This window comes from Coffea eugenioides, chromosome 8, assembly GCF_003713205.1.
Source record: "Coffea eugenioides isolate CCC68of chromosome 8, Ceug_1.0, whole genome shotgun sequence".
Classification (NCBI taxonomy): domain Eukaryota; kingdom Viridiplantae; phylum Streptophyta; class Magnoliopsida; order Gentianales; family Rubiaceae; genus Coffea; species Coffea eugenioides.
The window spans coordinates 8,858,033-8,880,265 of record NC_040042.1 but is presented as its reverse complement, the minus strand read 5'-3'; the positions used below and the strand labels follow the sequence as shown (position 1 = coordinate 8,880,265).

At 37.9% G+C, this 22,233-nt stretch overlaps 1 protein-coding gene across 1 annotated transcript; it reads left to right on the top strand.

Moving 5' to 3' along the window:
- Positions 1-252: 252 nt before the first annotated feature.
- LOC113780160 (disease resistance protein RGA2-like) lies at positions 253-3,354 on the top strand. Its single transcript, XM_027325975.1, has one exon. The coding sequence runs from the start codon at positions 253-255 to the stop codon at positions 3,352-3,354; it is 3,102 nt and encodes a 1,033-aa protein (XP_027181776.1).
- The last annotated feature ends 18,879 nt before the right edge of the window (positions 3,355-22,233 follow it).

The window sequence follows — 22,233 nt, the reverse complement described above, 5'->3', positions numbered from 1 at the left end:
TTTGTAACCTTGCATGTCCACCAATTATTCTGAAAATATTTCTTTGATTAATCGATAAGTATTCTTCGAACAATGTTTTCATGTTATTGTAGAAGATATGTTTTCTTCGTTTACTAGTAACAGAAAAACAGCTTTTGCTTATAACTATGTTGAATTTTTCATTTTCTATTGGGTCTATCAAGTTATAAATCTCTAATAACTTGATTAACATTGATTTAACTTTCTTGAACTGTGATTTTCAGGTCACACGTGATGGAAACATTTGTGGGAATTCTCATCGATACTTTGAATTCCATGATCCGGAAGGAGCGTGGATTGCTCTGTGGTGTTGCAACTGACATGGAAAAGCTTTCAGGTTTTCTCTCCACCATCAAGGCAGTCCTTGAAGATGCTGAGCAGAAGCAATTCACAAACAAGGCAATACAACTCTGGTTTCAGGAGCTCAATGGTGTTGCCTGTGAAATCGATGATGTATTGGATGTTTACGCGGCTGAAGCCTCAAGAGTCAAGTACAAAAATCGTGGTTGTTTTAGTTTGATGTGTTACCCTGTAGCAGGAAACTTAGTGTTTCGTCACAGGATTGGGACAAGGATGAAGGAGATCCTTGAAAATTTTAATGCAATAGCTAAAAAGCGAAAAGAGCTTCGTTTGAGTGATAAGAAGCGTGGGAGCTATTTCGATGCAAGCCGTGAGACTGGACCCATGGTAAATGAACCTGAAGTTCTTGGAAGGAACGAGGAAAAAGAGCAGATTGTACACACCTTGATGAAAGAAAAGGATAGAGATTATCAAAATGTATCAGTTCTCCCTATAGAGGGTGTTGGAGGCCTTGGAAAGACAACACTTGCCCAATTTGTGTTCAATGATGAGCGCATAGCCAAGCATTTTGAGCCAAAACTCTGGGTTTGGGTTTCAGAGAAATTTGATGTGAAGAAGATAATAAAAGCCTTAATTCATTCAATACGAGGGACTCCTACTGAAGAATTAGAATTAGCTCCTCTCCAAAGAAATCTTCAAGAGTTGTTAAGAGGGAAAAGATACTTGATTGTACTGGATGATGTCTGGAATGAGAATCCAGAGGAATGGGACAAACTAAAATCTGTTCTGGAATGCGGATCAAGAGGTAGTTCAATTGTCACGACAACTCGTATGGAGAAGGTTGCCACAGTAATGGGCACATTACAAACACATCATCTGTCGAGTTTGTCAGAGAATCAATGTTGGTCACTATTTAGGCAACGGGCATTTGGTCATCAAGAGGCTGAAGAATATCCTAAACTTGAATTTATCGGGAAAGAGATTGTGCAAAAATGTGGTGGTGTTCCACTAGCTGCAAAGGCCCTCGGAGGCTTTCTACGATTTAAAAGGGAAGAAAATGAATGGAACTACGTGAAATGCAGTGAAATTTGGAACTTACCTGAAGATGAAACAGGTATCTTGCCTGCGTTGAGATTGAGCTACCTTAATCTTCCGGTAGACTTGAGAGGTTGCTTTGCATATTGTGCAGTATTTCCTAAGGGATCTAAAATTGAAAAAGAAGAGGTAATACATTTGTGGATGGCAAATGGATTGATTTCATCTGATGGAACGAAGGAAGTGGAAGATGTTGGTGATGCTGTGGTGACTGAACTACATCATAGATCATTGTTCCAAGCTGCGGAGAAAGATGCATTTGGCAGTGTCCTTACTTTTGGGATGCATGACCTTGTTCATGATCTGGCTCAATCAGTAATGAAGGCTAAACACGGTGGAACAGAGTCAAATAGAACCATGATATTGGGTATGCCATATCATCAGCTAACAGTGGCTTTTCCTATTACAATCACAGACATTGACCTATTTTCTTCTTTCTTGTCAAAATGTGGTTCCCTGAGGGTTCTCATTGTAAGGTCAACACGGTGGGGAGAAGAGTTTACAGAGCTGCTACCTGCAGTAAGCAAACTGAAACATTTAAGGTATCTAAATCTTTCAAGATCTGACATTGTTGAACTACCCAATTCAATCTGTGACTTGTGGAATTTACAAATTTTAAACCTGAATGGTTGTGTCGAACTTCGAAGTCTACCCAAAGGCATGAGATTCCTCAGAAATCTTCGACATCTTTGTCTACAGGAGTGCCGGAGATTGACTCGCATGCCAAGTGGAATTGGGAAGTTGACTTGCCTGCGGACGTTGAGTAAGGTCGTCTTGGGTGGCAAAAAAGGCTTCCAACTAAGTAAGTTGCGAGACTTAAATATGCTTAGAGGAGAGCTATCAATTGAGCACCTTGAGAGGATTGAAGACAAAAAGGATGCAGAAGCAGCTTGTTTAATTGAAAAACAGAGTCTCCGCAGGTTGAATTTGTATTGGTATTCCGAAAGAACGCTTCAACAGTACAATGATGAGGAAGTGCTTGAAGCCCTCAAACCCTGCCCCAAGCTTGAATTGCTGCGTATAGAAGGCTTCAAAGGTTCATCATTATTTCCATCTTGGATTTCAACTGTAACAGAAGTTAGGGCCCAGGAGAGTACTGCAGCTGTTGCAAGGTCCCCATCGTTGAAACAATTGGAGTTATGGAACATGCCCAACCTAAAAGGAATGTTAGGAAGAGAAGTTCGGGGCCTGTTATCTCAACTTCAATCCTTGTCTTTTATCAATTGCCCAACGTTGACATTGCCATTGCCACATATGCCATCCCTAAAGTTCTTATATGTCTGGAAGTGCCCAAACATGGCATGGGCTTCAATCTCCAATCTCACTAGTCTTAATTCCCTTAAAATTGAGGGGATTGAAGGATTGAGTTGTTTTCCAGAAGAGATGCTACAAAATCTTAGTCTTCTTGAATTCCTAAATATTAGGGAGATGAAGGATCTAAGAGCCTTACCCAAAAGCTTGGCTAGCCTCACGGCTTTGAAGACGTTGACCATCGTGGGATGTCCCGAGCTGGAGTCTCTGCCAGAAGAAGGATTGCGAGGCCTTGCTTCTTTGCAGGAACTCAATTTGGTCGACTGCTGTAATTTGCTTCTTTGCAGGATTAAAGCGCTCAAATCCCTGACTCATCTACGCATCGAATGGTCAAACGCGACAGCTCTACCAGAGGAAGTCAAACATTTCGCCGCACTACAAAAGCTGGATCTGATTGAATTTCCCAATCTAACTTCATTGCCAGATTGGTTTGGAGACCACCTCACTTCTCTTCGACACCTGACACTATGGTCTTGTCCGAAGCTTGAAACACTTCCATCCAGCATTCAAATGATGAAGACACTCCAAAGTTTGACTATAACTTGGTGCAATCTACTGGGACAACGGTGTGAAAGGGGACGAGAGGAATGGCACAAAATTAAGCACATCCCGGACCTGAAAATTTGGTAATAGAATTGTATATGTGTGGGTCTGCATATTCATGTATTACGTAATAAACTATTTGTGTATTGTCCTGTAAGTGTAGGGAAGACCAACACTAGTACCTATTTTATACCATACCCTGTTGATATGAATTTAGTCATTTGCTAGAGCTTAGATTAAATGAAGAAGATATTGGGATTTGACTGCAGTTCTAGTATTTTTTCTCATGATGCTATTTTTTCAAATGTAAGATTAATTATGAAAAGTAAATAAATACAAGAAAGTGTAAGTAAGATTAAATAGGGAAAACTTATGAATGCAAAGGAGAGTAATGATTATTAATATGTACGTATATATGATAGGTTATGTGAATTTTAGATGTATTAATCAACTACTAGGCATGTGAACTTGCAATGAAATTTGATTTGGACCGACATAAAATTTTTCAAAGTAGATCTGGACCTACACAGTGAAGTTGCAAAATTAGAATTCTTAATAGATATGAGTGGAAAATTCTCGATGTGGAAGTGGGAAGTTTGGAAATTCAAATCATTGCAATTTTCAGCAGTCGCACCTTCCTCTTCTTAATGAAACTATAAACCGCAATCAAAGTGCATGTTAGTATTGCATTCTTATGGATGCAAACAATTAGGACCATGGCGTAAAAGGGAGGAGCAAATGGTATAAAATAGCGAGAGTGTTTTTAAAAACGTCTTAAAACGCCCATGGCAGAAATGGCAACTATGTCAACAGTCTCTTTTGATCATTTTGGTAGTGACCTAAGTTTCTTCAAGGAAAGATCCAATTATGGGAGACTAGAGTTGCATTAAGGAGAGAGTGATTGGACTTTGCAACATAGCAAGATTAACTGCTGAAATTTTACAAATGAATCATTGGTCAAAAATCAAGCAACCTTGCAAGTCTCAAAAGCAAACAACTAATTAAGTAAAAAAAATGTATCTTTGCCTTTCAACATTTGGCTCACTAGGAGGGACAAGGAACATAACTTTACAGTTTTAACTATCTGGGCAAAAGGCGAGCACACAAGTATCTTCATCCTACTGAAACAATAACTGGTGCAAAATGTCACCTAGGAGGCGTTATAGATGGCTGACTATTCACTGCAGAACTTGAGGGATTAGACAGCAGAGTTCCGTTTGTAAGCACAAATTTTGTTGCCTGAAATAAAAGACAAGAAAACTTGCACAAATATCAAATTGATTAAATCAAATAATAAGTGGGTTACAATCTCTGAAAATTCTTAAATCAAAAAATTTAATCCCCTGATTCTTTTCTTTGAATAGCCTCAATTGAAGGGTCGAAAAGACTTGTTCTCCAATCGAAAGGGTGTTTCCTACAATTTCGGCGTAGAAAACTATTGATTTGATGATGGCGTCAAATACTTGGAACTGTAAGTCTTCAACACCGATAGCAAGAGGATTTGTTTGACTTGATTTGGATTTGGATTGAGGAAGAAAGCTCTTGAGAGAATTTGACAGAGTTTCTCCGAAAGTTAGAGATTTTTCTCGTGTATTTGTCTTGAGGGAAGACCTTTATTTATAACCAAAATATGTAGGCTAAGTCTTCAAGAAAACCCTCAGAATCTTCCTGCATTTTGGATTACTCAAGAAATCCATTTAACTTGGGCTTAAATAATGGGCCAACCCAAATAGTCCATTGTGAATTAATAAATCAATTAATTCACTTCAACTTAAATGGGCATTACAAATTTAATTTGATTTAATAGCCCCTATAATACTGGCCCAATTTGCAAGTTCAAAACATAATGAACTTTTATCATTTAACTTAATTTAATCAAGATCAATTTAATTTAAATAAATCTTGACTAAATAAATTAAATAAATTTTCTTTGTCTACAAATGCCCCCACTTCAAGACTTGGTGTGGCATTGCTTGACAATTGGCAAAACGAGGCTTGAAGTTAACCTTGATTTCTTCTTTTTTTTTTATTATTATTCAGCAACTTGGATTCCCATTGACACCAAATCCAATATTTAAGTTGCCAAATCCTGAATGGAGCATCAGTAGGAAGCTTAGCATTGCAATTGCCACAAACGGTCACATGCACAAACTTCTTAGTATTTTAACCATAGTTGCTTTGGAATTTGAACCAAAGCTACTAAAATGGAAATTGCATCACCTCGGTGGTTTGGCAATTGCCAAAACCAATTGCATTGTCCAAAATATACTCAAGGTCCATTGGTGCGACTTACAAGAACAATGGCAGCCAAGCAACTTTGGAAATAACCAATTTACCTTGACCTTGCAATTACCAAAACGTCATTGCTTCCTAAAGTTCATGTGAGCAGCTTTTGGAAGTAGTAATAACCGAGAAATCATAGCAATAGCCAAATACTCCAAGTTTCTAGAACACCAGGCATTAATATAGTATTCTCTCCTTGCAAACGGACATGTGCCTTCCTCTTCCATATGGAGTTGTAGCTTTACTCCATACAATGAATAGGTAATTGCCGAAACCAATGTCTTGACAATATGGAATTTCTCGAATTTCGATAGCTTCCTAAACTGACTTCCAGTTTTTGAAATTGATTTTAGGAACCAAATTCATGTGATTCTAAAAAGTTAAATGGTAATCACTGAATTTAGTAGCTGCCCGAAATTTAACACTTCTTAAAATGATTCATCCAAGCACCTCTGACTGCCGAATTTCAAGAGCTTCCTAAACCGACTTTCGGCTTTTGAAGTTAATCTTAGGAACCAAATTCATGTGATTCCAAAAAATTAAATGGTAATCACTGAATTTAATAATTGCCCGAAATTTAAAACTTCTTAAAATGATTCATCCAAGCACCTTATAAAAGCCGCACAAGACATGTTTTTGTCCTGAAGCTATGACAAACATCTTTACTGAAGACTACCACAATATTTGAGGAAGAAACCTGTTTCACACGTGCACCCTGAAGGTAATCATCTTTACTGCCTTTTGACAACTACATGTTGGTCGAGTAACAGATGTCCGCCAAATTTCATTGAGTTTGTTTGGACAAAGATAATTTGGTTTGCAAAATTTGTTCTCACAAATCCCAATCACCTTTTTATCTTCCCAATCACCTTTTTATCTCACATACATCACATCACAAAAAGTGCTACAGTAAATATCTCAAATAAATTATCCAAATAAACTCTTATCCAAACAAACTCATTGTGATCTGTCAAAACTTGATTTATTTCCACCTTGGAAATAGGAGAAAAAAATATTTTTTTTGAGTTTTTTTTTTTTTTTTGCTTTTCATGTAAATTTAATTGATAACTGACATAAAGTGCTCACCAACACATGCATTGCAACTTTCTTGGAAATGCGTCTTCTTATGAGTTTTTTTTTCTTTTTTTTTTTTGGTTGTAGCTTGTGTTGACACCCATTGAAGCGAGTTGACGTTTCAATTGTGTTTGCCACTTTATAGCTCGTGGAATTCAAAACACTAAGGTAACTCACATGCCTCATGATTTTCACTTCTTGTCAATGCCAATTTTTTTTGTGATATGAAAGGAGGATCCCTTGCGACAACATACATGGTGGACCCTCACTTTGAAGAAGGTGCAACCGCAAACTCCCACGAGAGCCCATAATGGCTTGAGGAGTACAAAGAAGATGGTGCAACTAAAACTTGAAGAAGGTGCAACCGCAAACTCCCACGAGAGCCTATTATGGCTTGAGGAGTACAAAGAGATGGCGCAGCCAAAATTTGAAGAAGGCGCAACCGCAAACTCCCACGAGAGCCTATTATGGCTTGAGGAGTACAAAGAGATGGCGCAACCAAAATTTGAAGAAGGCGCAACCGCAAACTCCCACAAGAGCCTATTATGGCTTAAGGAGTACAAAGGAGATGGAGCAACCAAAATTTGAAGAAGGCGCCACCGCAAACTCCTACGAGAGCCATATTATGGCTTGAGGAGTACATAAAGCATGAGACACGATTACCCACTTCAATAAAGACTCACCCAAAATTCAAGAAGCTTTTTACTATCTTCGATCATGCCATTTTAACCAAACTTTCTTTTTCCTTGCTTTTGTTGCAGGTTAACCTTGATACAATGGTGGTGTTCAAGGAAGTCACATCTTCAAACGAAAAGTATCTCCTTATCGCTGACAGTGATGGTGACTATTGTGACAAAGGAACGAAATTATTGGTGCATCCCCCTATACAAGGAAGTTACTCGGGTAAGTGGCCTTCTCACCAGTACCCAAAGTTGAAGGATTGGTCACTTGAACTTTCTCAAGATGACGGCACGAAAGTCCACTTCTTGAGATCCCTTATTCATAGTAAGGAACCAAGAACAACTCCCTTTCAAACCCTTGGCAGGCGGATCATAGACGGAGATGCACACTGGGGTCCTTTCTTGAGATTTAATGGTGCATTTAGTTACACCGAGAATTATTGGGAGTGGTTAGAGGATATTCTCGGCAGGAGCAAACAAGTGCTCTGTGAAAATTACTTGTTTGACGCCTTATATGCTTCACTTTTCACATATGATAGGAATCCCCATGTATTTAGGGCATTCTATGAGGCGTGGTGCTCGGACACTAATACCCTGCATATATCTGTCGGGGAATTGTCTCTCTCACTTTGGGACTTGCACAAGTTAGGAGGACTTCCAATAATCGGGGGTATCTATGAAAAGGTAATCGCATGCGCGGAGGAGCTAACTGGAGTAAATGAAAAGAAATTAAGGTATATTCCACAAAGCTGTGAGTATTTGTTCGCAGCCTTACATCATCTTCAACATGGGGAATCCAACAAAGCTGGAATTTTCGCTGCCCAATGGATTAAGTTTTGATTTAAAGGCAAAACCAGGTACTCAAAGCCAAAGCAGAGAAGGATAAAGAGGGCATCTCGTGCTCAAACGACCCAAAATCCAGATGGCGAAATTGGACAACCACACAAATTTTCAAGTCAAGACAATGTCGTATTTGACACTATCGGAGTTAAACTTCACTTGCGGGAAGAGACCTATCTTGCAACATTTATATCTTGCTGGTTTTGTGTCTTTGCTTTACCAGATGAGGACCTCCATTATATTAGACCATCTCCTTTCAAAATGGCTAGTATGATGGCTGTCGGTTGTAAGACTTGCCTTGCTGTTCCTGTCCTGCTAAACATACCGCGGGCTTGATAAAATTTCAAACTCAACTACTCCAGGGTGTGCACGTGCGGCTTTTCCGGTGCACTACGTATATGCTTGGTTAGCGAGTTATTTCTCTACCCATTATTCGACTCCAAATACCATGCCTGGACCCACCATGGCCAACTATTCTGGAGAAGGTGGCGCACGATACTTTGATGAAAATAGTACTTGTGACCTCATTCATCAAGGAAACAAAGCAACTTGGAGAATCACTTCTCTTGTGAAGAACCGCAATGAACTTTTTATTGACAATGGCAAATTAGCGAATCTCGAACTAAGTTATTTTGTAAGCGCCTACTCAAATTACTTAGTTTTGCATGCTGGAGGGGATTTTTTTGTTGAGCCATATAGTCCATATAGATTTGCGCAGCAATTCGATTTTTATCAAGTTCCTCCACAAGAACTCGGGGCAGATGTTCGTTCCACAAGTTATGACTTGAGTCGAATACTCTGGCGCACTGCCATTCGCAGTAAAACAGAGTCAAAGGTACTTTTCCCTAACTATCCCTTGAATGCTAGCAAACACACATCTTCAGACTTTCAAACATGGTGGGCTATGGTGCATGATGATCATCTCCTCAAAGGGCGTGATGCTTTGATTAAGAGTGTCCAATCAAATGGGGAGCAGAAGAAATTGAAAGGGAAGGAACTTGCAAACCTGAACAATCCTTCCAAGGTTGGCAATAGTCTTGAGATGAAGCAAAAGACTATGAAAAGCGAGAAGGAAATTTTGAAAAGTTCAAACAACAAGGCTACTACCCCTGAAGACCTTATTCCTAATGAAGGATTTTCGAAGGGTACTTCATTTCATCTTCCTCCAAACATTGCGAAAGCTATTGATCATGATTCTTGCAATTCACATGAGAAGAAGAGGAGCGAACCTTTTAATGAGGAGGATGAGCAATCCACCAGCACGGACCAGCATTGGAAGCGCAAGAAGTCCAAGGTAATGACTCTCCCCTTGGATGACATTGGTTTAGATCCTAAAGAACTCTTTAAAGACATTCCGGATATATCCGTGCCTGATATAAGCCGTGCCAATATTGTAAGGACCCTCCTTGCCTTCTTTAATCTAGCATTTGAAATTTGCTTGTTAATTTCATATTCATGATTTGTCTCACAACGCTTTTCCCTACAGTTGGATGATCAAGACTTGATCTTCATTGATGATGGAGAACCAAGTCAAGTATCAGTTGAAGGACCTACTGCATTTGAACTTTTGGCCAAACAAGTGGTCAGTTCTACCCAACAAAAGGGTGCAAGTGAAAACTCCAAAAAGGCAGTAGAGGATGGAAATGTGATTCAGCAAGTTATGCCACAGAAGACGGAGCATATGACTTCATCGGCCAAAAGAAAACTCAAAGTTTTTGATCCACCATCGTGGCCAAGGGCACCCCAAGTGTCTAAATTTTGCCCCCAAAGCGTGATCTCAACATGCCGTCGAGACTATATCCAAATGTTGTGAAATAACTTGAGGGTGATGATATCTCAAACAGCCTTAGAGCGCATGCCTGCACTTGAAATAAAAGCCAACGAAATCATGGAGGAAATGCAAAACTTCAATGCCACGGATATCTCAAATTTGCAAGGCCTTTTAAAGGCTTTCTTTGCAAATGCAGCTCGTTACGTTGCAGTGAAATCTTCTCTCTCAAATAAAATTTCAGCTGAATCATATGATGTGTTGCTTTCTACGGCCACCCAACATCTTAGAGATGCTCAGAGTAAGGAGAGACAACAAGCGGAGAAGATCTCAGCACACATGTTGAAACTTAAGGAGATTGATCGCGAGGAAGTAGAGTTGAGGAAGCGACTTGAGTTCTTGAATACTCACAGGAAGGAGACGCTTTCACTGCTACGAGAAGAGCAAGATGAGCTTACCCGAGTGCAAGGCGTGATGGTCGACTTACAAAATGAAATTCGAAAGATTGAGAGCTCCCCGCCCCTACTTGCTGAGGAGAGTCAAACCTTGGACAAGATGCAAGTATTACTTGAAAACAACCGAAAGGAGCTGTCGTCATTTGAATTCTAGGAATAGTTGCCATCTTTTATTTTGTTTCAAATTTCATCTCTTGTTAATTACTCAAAGCGTGTAGCTATGAGTACAAGCACTTCATAATGAAACTTTTTTTTTCTTTTCATCACATTCTTGCAGACGTCCTCGTCTTTACTTGCTCTTTCGATAGCCACCATTTTAGGCTATCAACCGTAGTATGAACAATTTTATCTTTGCATAATTTTGATCACACTTGAAAAGATAATTATTCAAATAATTTGGTAATCTGAATAATACACTTTCAAGTATATGTCACAAAATAATTCGAATTGTCTTAAATATGAACGTTCTTTTTTTATCAAAAGAATCATCCGGACAAAGACTTTAGTTTTATAGGGTTGTAACTGAACTTAGAAGTTGCCCTCTAAACTGCCAACGTATCTCAAAAGGGAATCAAGTCACACGTAGTTCCTACCGTTCACAGTTTAAACTCTTGCGGATCAGGAGTATTCTTTTGTTTACCACCTTAGATTTGGTAGAGTATTTCAGCAGTTTAACCACGTGCTACACTATTGGTGGTTGTTATCCACAGTTTTAGCTCATGCGGGTCTGGAGTAACATGCAGTTTAGACTCATGCGTCATAGAGTACTTCATTTTTTATGGTATGTATAACTTCATGAATTTTCCATTTATAGGACCAACTTTTACACCATCTTTGTCCACCAGTTTATACGCGCCATTTGTGTAGACTTCTCGAACAATATATGGCCCATCCCATTTAGAGACGAATTTGTCTTTAGTGCGATGAGTCATAACTATTGGCTTTCGAACGGCGAATACCATGTCTCCGACTTGAAAAGAGCGACGCCGAACTTTCTTATTGAAGGCTCTAGAGAGACGAGCTTGATAGCATTCCAGATTTTGTTAGTCCTCTAATCTCTTTTCATCTAAAGCTTCCAATTCTTCAAGGCGCATGCGAACATTTTCTTCTTCCGTGAGCCCTTCTTGGATAGCAATTCTCAAATAAGGAATTTGTTGCTCAAGGGGCCGAACAGCTTCTACACCATAGACTAAGGCATATGGCGTGGCTTGCATTGGAGTTAGGTATGTGGTGTGATAGGCCCAAAGAGTTTCGCCTATCCTTTCGTGCCAATCTTTCTTTGATTTAGCCACCACTTTCTTTAACAAATTGCACAAAGTTTTGTTGAATGCCTCTGCGAGACCATTGGCGGGGGCATTATACATGGAGGACTTGCGTTGCTTGAGATGAAATTTTTCACACAACTTATCCATCAAACTATTGGAGAAGGATTTTTCATTATCAGTGATAATGTATCGGGGAACTCCATAATGGTAAATAATATTCACACGAATAAAATTCACCACATTTTCCTTTCTAACTTGCTTGAGCGGTATGGCTTCAACCCACTTAGAAAAGTAGTCGGTCGCAGCCAATATATATAAGTGTTGACCGGATGACTTTGGTAATGGCCCCACAACATCAAGGCCCCAAGCATCAAAAGACCAAAAAGCAACGGTCGGGTGTAACGGTTCAAGTGGTTGATGAATGTAATTTGCATGAAACTGGCAAGTTTGATATATTTGAGCATATTCTATACAATCTTTGACCATAGTAGGCTAACAGTAGCCCATCCTTTTAATTCAAAAATGCAACTTGGGACCGGATTGGTGAGCTCCACATATTCCAGAATGTGCCTCGTGCATCGCCCGATATGCCTCGTCTTCGCTCAGACAGTGCAACAATGCACCTTCAAATGATCTTCTGTACAGCATGTCCTTGTACAAGATAAAACGAGGGGCACGACGACGGATGTCAGTTCTCCTACGTTGCTCCTCAGATAATTTTTGATACTTGAAATAATCAACGAGGGGTTGTCTCCAATCTTCTTTGTCAATTTCATAGGTTGAGACCACACGAGCGTCGCCTCCTTCAATATCTTCATCATCAATTAGTGATGGAACTACCCACTTTTGGCATATAATAACTTGTATCTCATGATCCGGCATGGCAAGTGAAGAGGCTAGCACAGCTAATGCATCAGTTTGCTTGTTTTTTCTTCTATAAACATGCTTAATACTTGCACCTCCAAGCCGCATCATAAGTCGCGTTGCATATTTGTGATACGAAATTAATTCAGACTTTTTGACTTCATAACTTCCTAAGAGTTGGTTAACCACCAATTGAGAGTCACCATAGATTTGAAGTTCCAACTGCTCCATGTTAACAGCTATTTCAAATCCGAGTATGAGAGTTTGGTACTCAGCGACATTGTTTGAATAATATTAATTTAGGGTAAAAGATTATAACAATTCCCTCCATCAGGAGTCACGAATACAATCCCCGCTCCAGCCCCATGACGATGAGCAGCACCATCAAAATACATTTTCCATGATGGGCAAATCTCAATAAGGAGTACATCCTCATCTGGTAGGTCATCACTTAACTCCCATTCAGCAGGTATAGGGTGATCAGCAAGAAAATCCGCCAAAACTTGTCCTTTCACAGATTTTTGAGGCACATAAATAATCTCAAACTGTTGTAACTGAAGATACCATTTAGCTAAACGGTCAGATAATACTGGCCTGCTCATCACATACTTTATGGGATTCACCTTGGAAATGAGCCTCACACTATGTGCTTGAAAGTAGTGTTTTAACTTCTGTATTGCAAAAATAAGAGTTAAACACAACTTTTCAATCGGTGAGTAATTTAGTTCGTTAGGGGTCATCATTATGCTTAGATAATAAAGGGCAACCTCTTTGCCTTCATTATTTTCTTGTGCAAGCAATGCCCCCACTGAACGTTCCTGAGTAGCAATATAAAGAAATAATGGCTTTCCATGAATAGGTGCAGCCAAAACAGGTGCTTTCATAAGATAAGACTTAATGCTATTGAATGCATTACTACATGCCTCATCCCATTGAAATGACACATCTTTCTTCATCAAACGACTAAATGGTTGACACCTTCCTGCCAAATTTGAGATAAATCTCCGCAGATAAACTAATCGTCATTGAAAACTTTTCAATTCATGAATGTCACGAGATTCAAGCATTCTCAATATAGCATCAATTTTGGCCTGATCAATTTCAATACCTCGATGGCGAACCACAAAACCAAGAAATTTTCCGGACGTGACTCCAAATGCACACTTGAGAGGATTCATTTTGAGTTGATACCTTCTCAACCGATCAAAAACTTGTCTCAAGTCCTCCAAGTGATTACTTCTTTTCTTTGATTTAACGACTAAATCATCCACATAACATTCGATATTTTTATGAAGCATGTCGTCAAAGATGCTTTGCATTGCTCTTTGATATGTGGCCCCAACATTTTTGAGACCAAAGGAGATTACTTTATAACAATAAATACCCTTAGGAGTACGAAATGCAGTGAGCTCCTCATCCTCCTGTGCCAATCGAATTTGATTATATCCAGAAGAATCATCTATAAATGACAGAACTTCATGCCCAGTAGTTGCATCAATCATGAGTTCAGTGATTGGTAAAGGAAAGTCATCTTTGGGACAAGCATTGTTAAGATCTCTGAAATCGACGCAGATACGAATTTGCCCATTCTTCTTTCGCACAGGCACGATACTCGAAATCCATGTGGGATATTTAACTTCACGAATAAACCCGGCTTCAATAAGCTTATTGACTTCAATTTCGATTAATGGAATCAAATCGGGTCTAAACCGCCATTGTGCTTGTTTCACAGGTCGGACTCTCTTTTTAACAGCCAAATGGTGGACGACCACTTTTGGGTCTAAACTCGGCATTTCTTTATAAGTCCATGCAAAAACATCTTGATACTCCCGCAAAAGTTCAATATATGCCTTCTCCTCGTCGGAGCTCAATAAAGCACTTACGTATATTGGACGCGGGTTCTCTGAAGTACCAAGATTGATTTCCTTTAGATCATCTACAGTGGCCTTAACACCTTCTTCCAATTCAGGTAGAGCGTCTTCAGCATCATCTTCTTCTTCAGGAGAGTCACCGTCAATTAGGGTTATATGATTGCATGAAGCAACACTCTCCTCATCATTCTCTTTTGGTCTTGTGTACACCACAGTATGCTCCATAACTTTCAACTCAGTCCCACACTTTATTACAAGGTCTGTGCATCTTCTCATTCTCGAAGGAATGATGCTACCAAATTTATGAGGACAATCAGAAGATTCTTCAAGATTTTGCAATGACTTTGCTATCCTTCCCTTACTCTTATGAGAGTTTTGAGATTTTTGTCTTCTTTGTGGTTCTAATCTCTTAAAAACAGATATCCGTGGAGATTTATTCTCCTTTCTGTGAACAGTTTGAAATTTACCAGCTATTTGAGAAGACTCATCCTCCACAGTAATATATTGGCTACTAGCTCTATTGATCCTGATATGGATTGGTGTAGGAGAGGAATAGCTAAGACCAAATTTGGAATTTTCAACGGCATATCCTTTTTCCTTCAACATCTTTTGGGTAGGATTCAACCCGTGCATCATGTCACTAGTAGATTGACGGGATGGAACATTTAACACAGCAGATTCTTTGAGATCGTATCCAGCCTTAGCGAGAAGCTTATAAGCAATGGGATCAAAACCATCTTTGGTTCTTGATTTTGGTATGGTGTCTTGTTCGACTTCAAATTCTTTATTTAAAAGGTTAGACCTTTTAAGTGGAGGAAATGACGCCTTCTTTGTATCAAGATGAACTACCGGAAGAGTCAAACCTTTTAGAGTTTCATGCTGAATTGCAGGTGACTGTTCCTGTTCCATTTTTGACTTGGGAGGGTAACGAAAGACAACTGATTCGTTGTTTGGCAATGAAACATCAGTTTCTTCATGAACTTCCTCTTTTGATTTCGGATTTATCAGTTTTTCCCCTTTTGCACTTGAAGATTTGGGGTTCTAGATTTTATCCACAGATAGAGGTTGTTCAGACTTATCCTTCGTATTGTGCCTTTTGATGTAAAATTTGGCATCAGCGATATACGCTTCCGCCTCAGTGAAAGGATTGTCATCGGCTTTCACACTTCTTGCTATCCCATTTTGACAGTACTTGAAACATTGATGAAGAGTTGATGGTACAACTCCATTTTCATGAATCCAGAGCCTTTCCAACAGTACATTGTATGTTGTTTTAGCATCTATCACATACAACAGTGCTCTGGATATCATGTCATCAACGACTATCTCCAAATTTAGTGATCCAATAGCTCTTTGCCCTCCTTGATTAAAACCTTGAATCATCAGTCGGCTGTTGGAGAGTTCATCAACCAGGATGCCGAGCTCCTTCAGAATCTTTAAAGGAAGAATATTGACTGCAGAACCTCCATCTATCAAAATTCTATTCATTTTTTGCTCATTTGCATAACCGGTCACAAACAAAGGGCGGTTATGCGGTGTTGACCCAAGCAACAAGTCTTCACTAGTGAAAGTGATGCTTGTGACGTTCACCACTTCATTACCGGTGGGCACACGACCTTTTTCATTGCCGGTAGGCACACGGGCTATCTCACAGAGAGATTCGCGAGTATTATCTTCTTGTTCTTCAACATGATCTACTCGCGTTGTGTGACTTACGACCACATCAACATCAAAGAATTCTTTTGGCATGAATTCTTTTAGAGTGATAGGAGTTCGCGACTTTTGCTTGCAGATATGACTTCCTTGAAGATTACAACAGTCATTGTTTCTCTTTACGTTCTTCTCTTTCCTCTTCCAGATCACCTGACTTCTTGTTAAGGCCTTATTTTCCTTACTAGATGGACGGGAATACCGCCTCCTTTTTCACGTGACTAAAGTCCACCTTTCATTATCCACGTCGGGTTGTAATGCCTTCTCATCTTCATATGCATGTTCTTGAAAAGTTAAAGGAGCACCTTCTTGTTTGATTTCTATGGGATCAAGTGACCCAAATTGAATTGTTGGCAATGCAGGTACCCTGACCTTTTTAACCTCCATGGATTGCAGAAAATGAATGGACGTTTGATTCACACTTGCCTTGTCTTCCTCAAGGAGAATTTTTCCTTGTCTCGCCAACTCCATTACTTTGTCTTTAAAGACAAAGTATTTTTGAATGGGATGCCCAACCAAGCGGTGATACTTGCAATAATTTGGATCATCAGTGTTTCTGGACTCGTCAGGTCATTTCATCTCAGAAAGTGTGATCAAATTTATACTTAGCAGATCGTCAAACATACCAGGGACATCAGAATCAAGGAAAGGGTACTCCTTATCTTGCATCTTCTTGAGAGTCAATTTTCTCTTTCCTTGTTCTTGATGTGCATTGATCTTCCTATCTTCTCTCCTGACAGTTTTGGGAACAACCTTAAAAGGCATTACACTTGTAGCCATAGCCTCTTTCTTTTCATTTTTGAATGATGGCTTGCCCCCTTTCCTCGCTTTTTGTCTCTCCTTAGCCTTGTGAGGGTCAGGAACTGGCGGTTCTTGTCCATCAAGATTAATTTTCAACTTGTGGACTTTTGTGGACAATTCATCAAACGTTTTTGGTTGTACACCTTATAAGATGTATCTAAGTCCCCAGTGCATACCTTGAATACACATCTCGATCGCGGAAGATTCAGAAATTCGATCTTTGCAATTTAAGCTTAGATTCCTCCAACGGTCGATGAAATCTATGACAGGTTCATTCTTCCATTAACGTGTACTAGAGAGTTCAGTCATGCTGACAGTTCTCTTTGTGCTATAAAAGCGACTAAGAAATTCATGTTCTAGCTGCTCCCAACTGTCAATGGTTCCAGACTCCAGATCTGCGTACCAATCAAAGGCATTACCCTTCAGCGAGCGAACAAACTGCTTAACGAGCAAGTCACCATCAGTACCAGCATTGTTACAGGTTTCCATGAAATGTACAATATGCTACTTAGGGTTGCCCTTGCCATCAAATTGTTGAAAATTTGGAGGTTGATATCCCACAGGCATCTTCAAACTTTCCACTCTAGCGGTATAAGGTTTGGTGTAACCGCTATATGACTTGGCACTTCCACCAATCTTGTCCTTGATTGTGCCTTCGATAAACTGTTTCAGATTATCAACATGAATAGTACCATCAGGGAAGATTGAAAATTCCTTCGTGGCTTGTGACTTCGCATCCTCTTTCTCCTTCTCCCTTGATGATGATTCGCCTTCATCTTGCACTTTGGATTTCTGTTTGGATATACTAAGGCTATTTTTGCCTAAATTTTTCACCATATCCATTAATTTGACTATTTTGGTATCTTGACTTTGCGCATGCACTACTAGTCCTTCGACGATTTTGGCTAAATTCGAAATCTGATCTTCCATAGTTGTGGTATTGGTCATCATGACGGGCATCACCACAGAGGTAGCCGAATTACTTGGACTATCATTGAATTCATCATGGGCCCTTTCTTGTTGGAAAGCATCTTGAGATTTGCTTCTTCAATCACAACGTTCGCCTTAGCCTTTTCTGCTAATTTTTTGGCCTTGCTCCTTGTCAGAGGTGCAGTATACTGCGTCCCTTGAGTAGTTGAAACATTAGCAACTAAGCTTTCAAGAGAAAAGTTCACCTTTTTTAATTTCATTGAATTTTGAAACTGGTAAGTTGTTGGAAGAAAAGAGATGAGAGGCAGAAATGGTCCCACCGGACGTGCCAGAAATTTGTAAGCACAAATTTTGTTGCCTGAAATAAAAGACAAGAAAACTTGCACAAATATCAAATTGATTAAATCAAATAATAAGTGGGTTACAATTTCTGAAAATTCTTAAATCAAAGAATTTAATCCCCTGATTCTTTTCTTCGAATAGTCTCAATTGAAGGGTCGAAAAGACTTGTTCTCCAATCGAAAGGGTGTTTCCTACAATTTTGGCGTAGAAAACTATTGATTTGATGATGTCGTCAAACACTTGGAACTGCAAGTCTTCAACACCGATAGCAGGAGGATTTGTTTGACTTGATTTGGATTTGGATTGAGGAAGAAAGCTCTTGAGAGAATTTGACAGAGTTTCTCCGAAAGTTAGAGATTTTTCTCGTGTATTTGCCTTGAGGGAAGACCTTTATTTATAACCAAAATATGTAGGCTAAATCTTCAAGAAAACCCTCAGAATCTTCCTGCATTTTGGATTACTCAAGAAATCCATTTAACTTGGGTTTAAATAATGGGCCAACCCAAATAGTCCATTGTGAATTAATAAATCAATTAATTCACTTCAACTTAAATGGACATTACAAATTTAATTTGATTTAATAGCCCCTATAATACTGGCCCAATTTGCAAGTTCAAAACATAATGGACTTTTATCATTTAACTTAATTTAATCAAGATCAATTTAATTTAAATAAATCTTGACTAAATAAATTAAATAAATTTTCTTTGTCTACACCGTTCTCCTGAGAACTCAAACTACCCCATTTTGCCTCTGTATCCGATGGCTCGATTACATGAACAGCACCATCACTCATACCAATTTGCTCTAGGATCGAACGGATGTGCTGCAATCACCATGGGAAAAGCACTACTGCTGCTACTACATTTGAAAACTCACGTCAGATCCACAGAAACGCACCACTTAAAGACCAAAAATCCTGTGTAGACCAACAGATCATCACAAGAGTATATTGCACTTGAAATGAAGGCAGAAAGTGCGTCTCGTGGATACCACTGCAATAGAATAAAAAGTTAAAATCATGACAACAAGAAGGTACTCAGAGCAAACACTTCGAAAGACCTCTGAAGAGGAAGGGATAACATTACTAGAAGACCACTTCATTGAATCTTATACCATACCAGGGAACAAATCTATCCAAATCTTTGCTGCATGGAAGAGTTTTCATATTGACCATGTAACGATCTACAGCACGAATCCCAATAATTTGGGAGAAAGAAGATGAGAAGATGCTATACAAGCATACATGGGAATGGAAATTTGAAGGCCACTAAATGCCATTCACGGAATTAATCTAGAAAAGCAAAATCGAAGATAAAGTTATTGTCTCTCTTCCCTCTTTCAACCTTCTTCTGGACCTTGGTAGAAACATAACCGATTAGGGAAAGAAGGAGAAAATGGGCTTTTCACCTGTAAACAGATTAGCTTTTCTTTTATTTTTTTATTATACACATTTTTGGTTGAAATATATATGGCTTCCATGTGGTTTTGACATTTGATCTTCTGCTAGTATATACTTTTATATGGTGCCGAGTAGCTTCCAGGGCTGGTATTTTGCTTCCTGTTGTTCTCGATACACATCGTGTTGGGTAATTTTCTTTGAACATAATTATTTGGAGTATTATTTTCTTGAAACCGATAAGAAGGGTAAAACACTGAAAATAGTACAGTGCAATATGAATCATTTACATTATAGAAAAAGGCAATATATACGATCCATATGTCAACTAATTAATGCAGCATGAATTAAACTTCTAAACTCTGGATCTATTATGGCTTTTATTCATAAATTTTGATGATCAGGCCAATGCGTCACTTAAATTCATAAATGTATCGATCCATAATCTCTTGCATCATCATTAATTATAGGTACCAATAAATTAATTATAGGGTAACAACCACTGTACTCTCTGCAAAAAATTATTCAACACTGAGAAATCTTTAGGCATATAGATACTTGTTACTACCGCTGCCATAAATATTCTATTTTACTTGCTTTTTGTTAAATGTGCTTTTTCAATACTTAAATTTTTCCTTCTAATATTACTAAGGCTTTGTCAATTTTGCTAATCTTCTATATAAAGTTGCATAGTTTTGCTCAAAAAAAAAAGAAAAAAATCAAGCACTATTGGCTTCTTTATTTTTTACACTTTTCCTTTCAACGTAATGCTGTTTTTTGAGATTTCAAGTTTTATGTTCCTCCCATAGTAATTTTTAGAGTTTGTATGCTAAGTTGTTTTAGACACTCAAATTTTATTGTATGGTTTTTTCTTAAAGAAATACTAAGCAAGTTTTAGAATAAATTCCTCTTGTCCGTTATGGATGTATAGATGAATAATCTATCTTTAGGAAGGGAATGGTTGGAGTAGGAAACTCTAGGTTGACATGCTTGCTTTCTAATTTCATCATATTTTTGCTAACCCCACCACCCACCCCCCCAACCCCCCCCCCCAAAAAAACCGGATCTTCAAAAAAGACAAAAAAAAGAAATTAATTGTGGAGTCACACTCAATAAATGAAGGGACATAAACAAAAGAAAATGTGGTGATTACGATTGCACCAGTTAGGATTTCTCTACAAACCAGACTAACCATGAATTTTGAGAGTTAGGAATACAAACATTATTTTGCTGTGGGATTTAGAATACGTGTACGGTTGAACATTTTGTGCACCTTTGCGTGCTTTCCTTTTCTTTCTTTTTCCAAATATAAGTCCTAATTTTCTTTCAAAGTTTTGTTAGATATTCTGAAATGATACAACCCTACTATAAGTTCAAATTAAGTTGGAAGCAACCCTAGAAGAAAACCATAGTGATAACTTCCTGATTGGATGCAGAGTTCAAAAGAATATAATTTATATAATTGAAGCAATGTAGCATACCACTAAATAGATACTAGAGTAGGAAATTCTTTAAAGATGTTCTAAGAATTTAGCCTAATTAATATAGGAAGGGAAACTATAGGTTCTTAGTGTTCTTCTTTAGTTTCTAAAAGAAATGGTTAAAAAAAAATCTAAGGCCAAATAATTTCAATCCAAGATTTTATTTTCAAGAAAAATGTGGAAATTGTTTTTCAAGCAAAGGTACATTTGTAAACTAAAATTTCAATTCTGTTATTACCAAAATATCCTCAATAAACATGAAAAGGCACTACTTTCGAAAGTATAACAGAGTCATCAAAATCTATGGTGATTGTACAGCCGAAATAATCATAAAAGCTAAAAAGAAGTTTATATTTATTTTATATCCTTAAAATTTCATTCACTTTTATGTATGGATTGTTCAATTTATTATACTTTAAGTAGGTAATACTAACTTTTTTGTTTAAAAGTTTAGTTTTTTATTATTTTCAATTATGTGAACATTGGGCAAATACTATTTTCATTTGTTTGTTTATATATTTATAGTTTACTATTATTGCCTTTTCTTTTTTAAAAATAAAATTGATTTAATCTCTATTTTCCTTCTTTAAGTTTAAAAATAAGGCATACTAGATATTTTTAGCAAATTTAGATTAAGAATCTAATATTGGACTAATTTGACTAATTTGATAAATGAAATAATATTAGTGTAAAATTTTAAATAAATTAAAATAATAAAAAGTTCCTTAAAATTGAGTTTTGTAGTACCCTTGTTTTTGAAATTTTGGCAATCATATTTATTTTTAATATTGTGTTATTTATCCATTTTATTTGACTTAAGGTCTAACAAATTGAATAAAACATATACAAAAGTGAACATTAAACTAGTGAAAAAAATTTCAAGAGTATAAACTAAACATCAACTATTTTTAACTATTTTTAGTTGATATTTTTCTACAATTGATATGATAGAGAAGATGTAAATCTTTTAGCAATGAAAGGAAATGATTATTAGTTATAGATAAGCTCATGAATAAAAGGATAATAATATCATTCCAGCTTTTTTTGTATTTCTAACTTTGACTAGTTTTTCATGGGGGAAAAATATATATTTTTGAGATTAAAGGGGTAGATGTGACTACCCTCTTAGTTCAGAGTGCCAAAGTTTTATTAAACCCACTATAAACAAATATGGATCTAGAAAGTCTCGGTCTGTCATTGAAC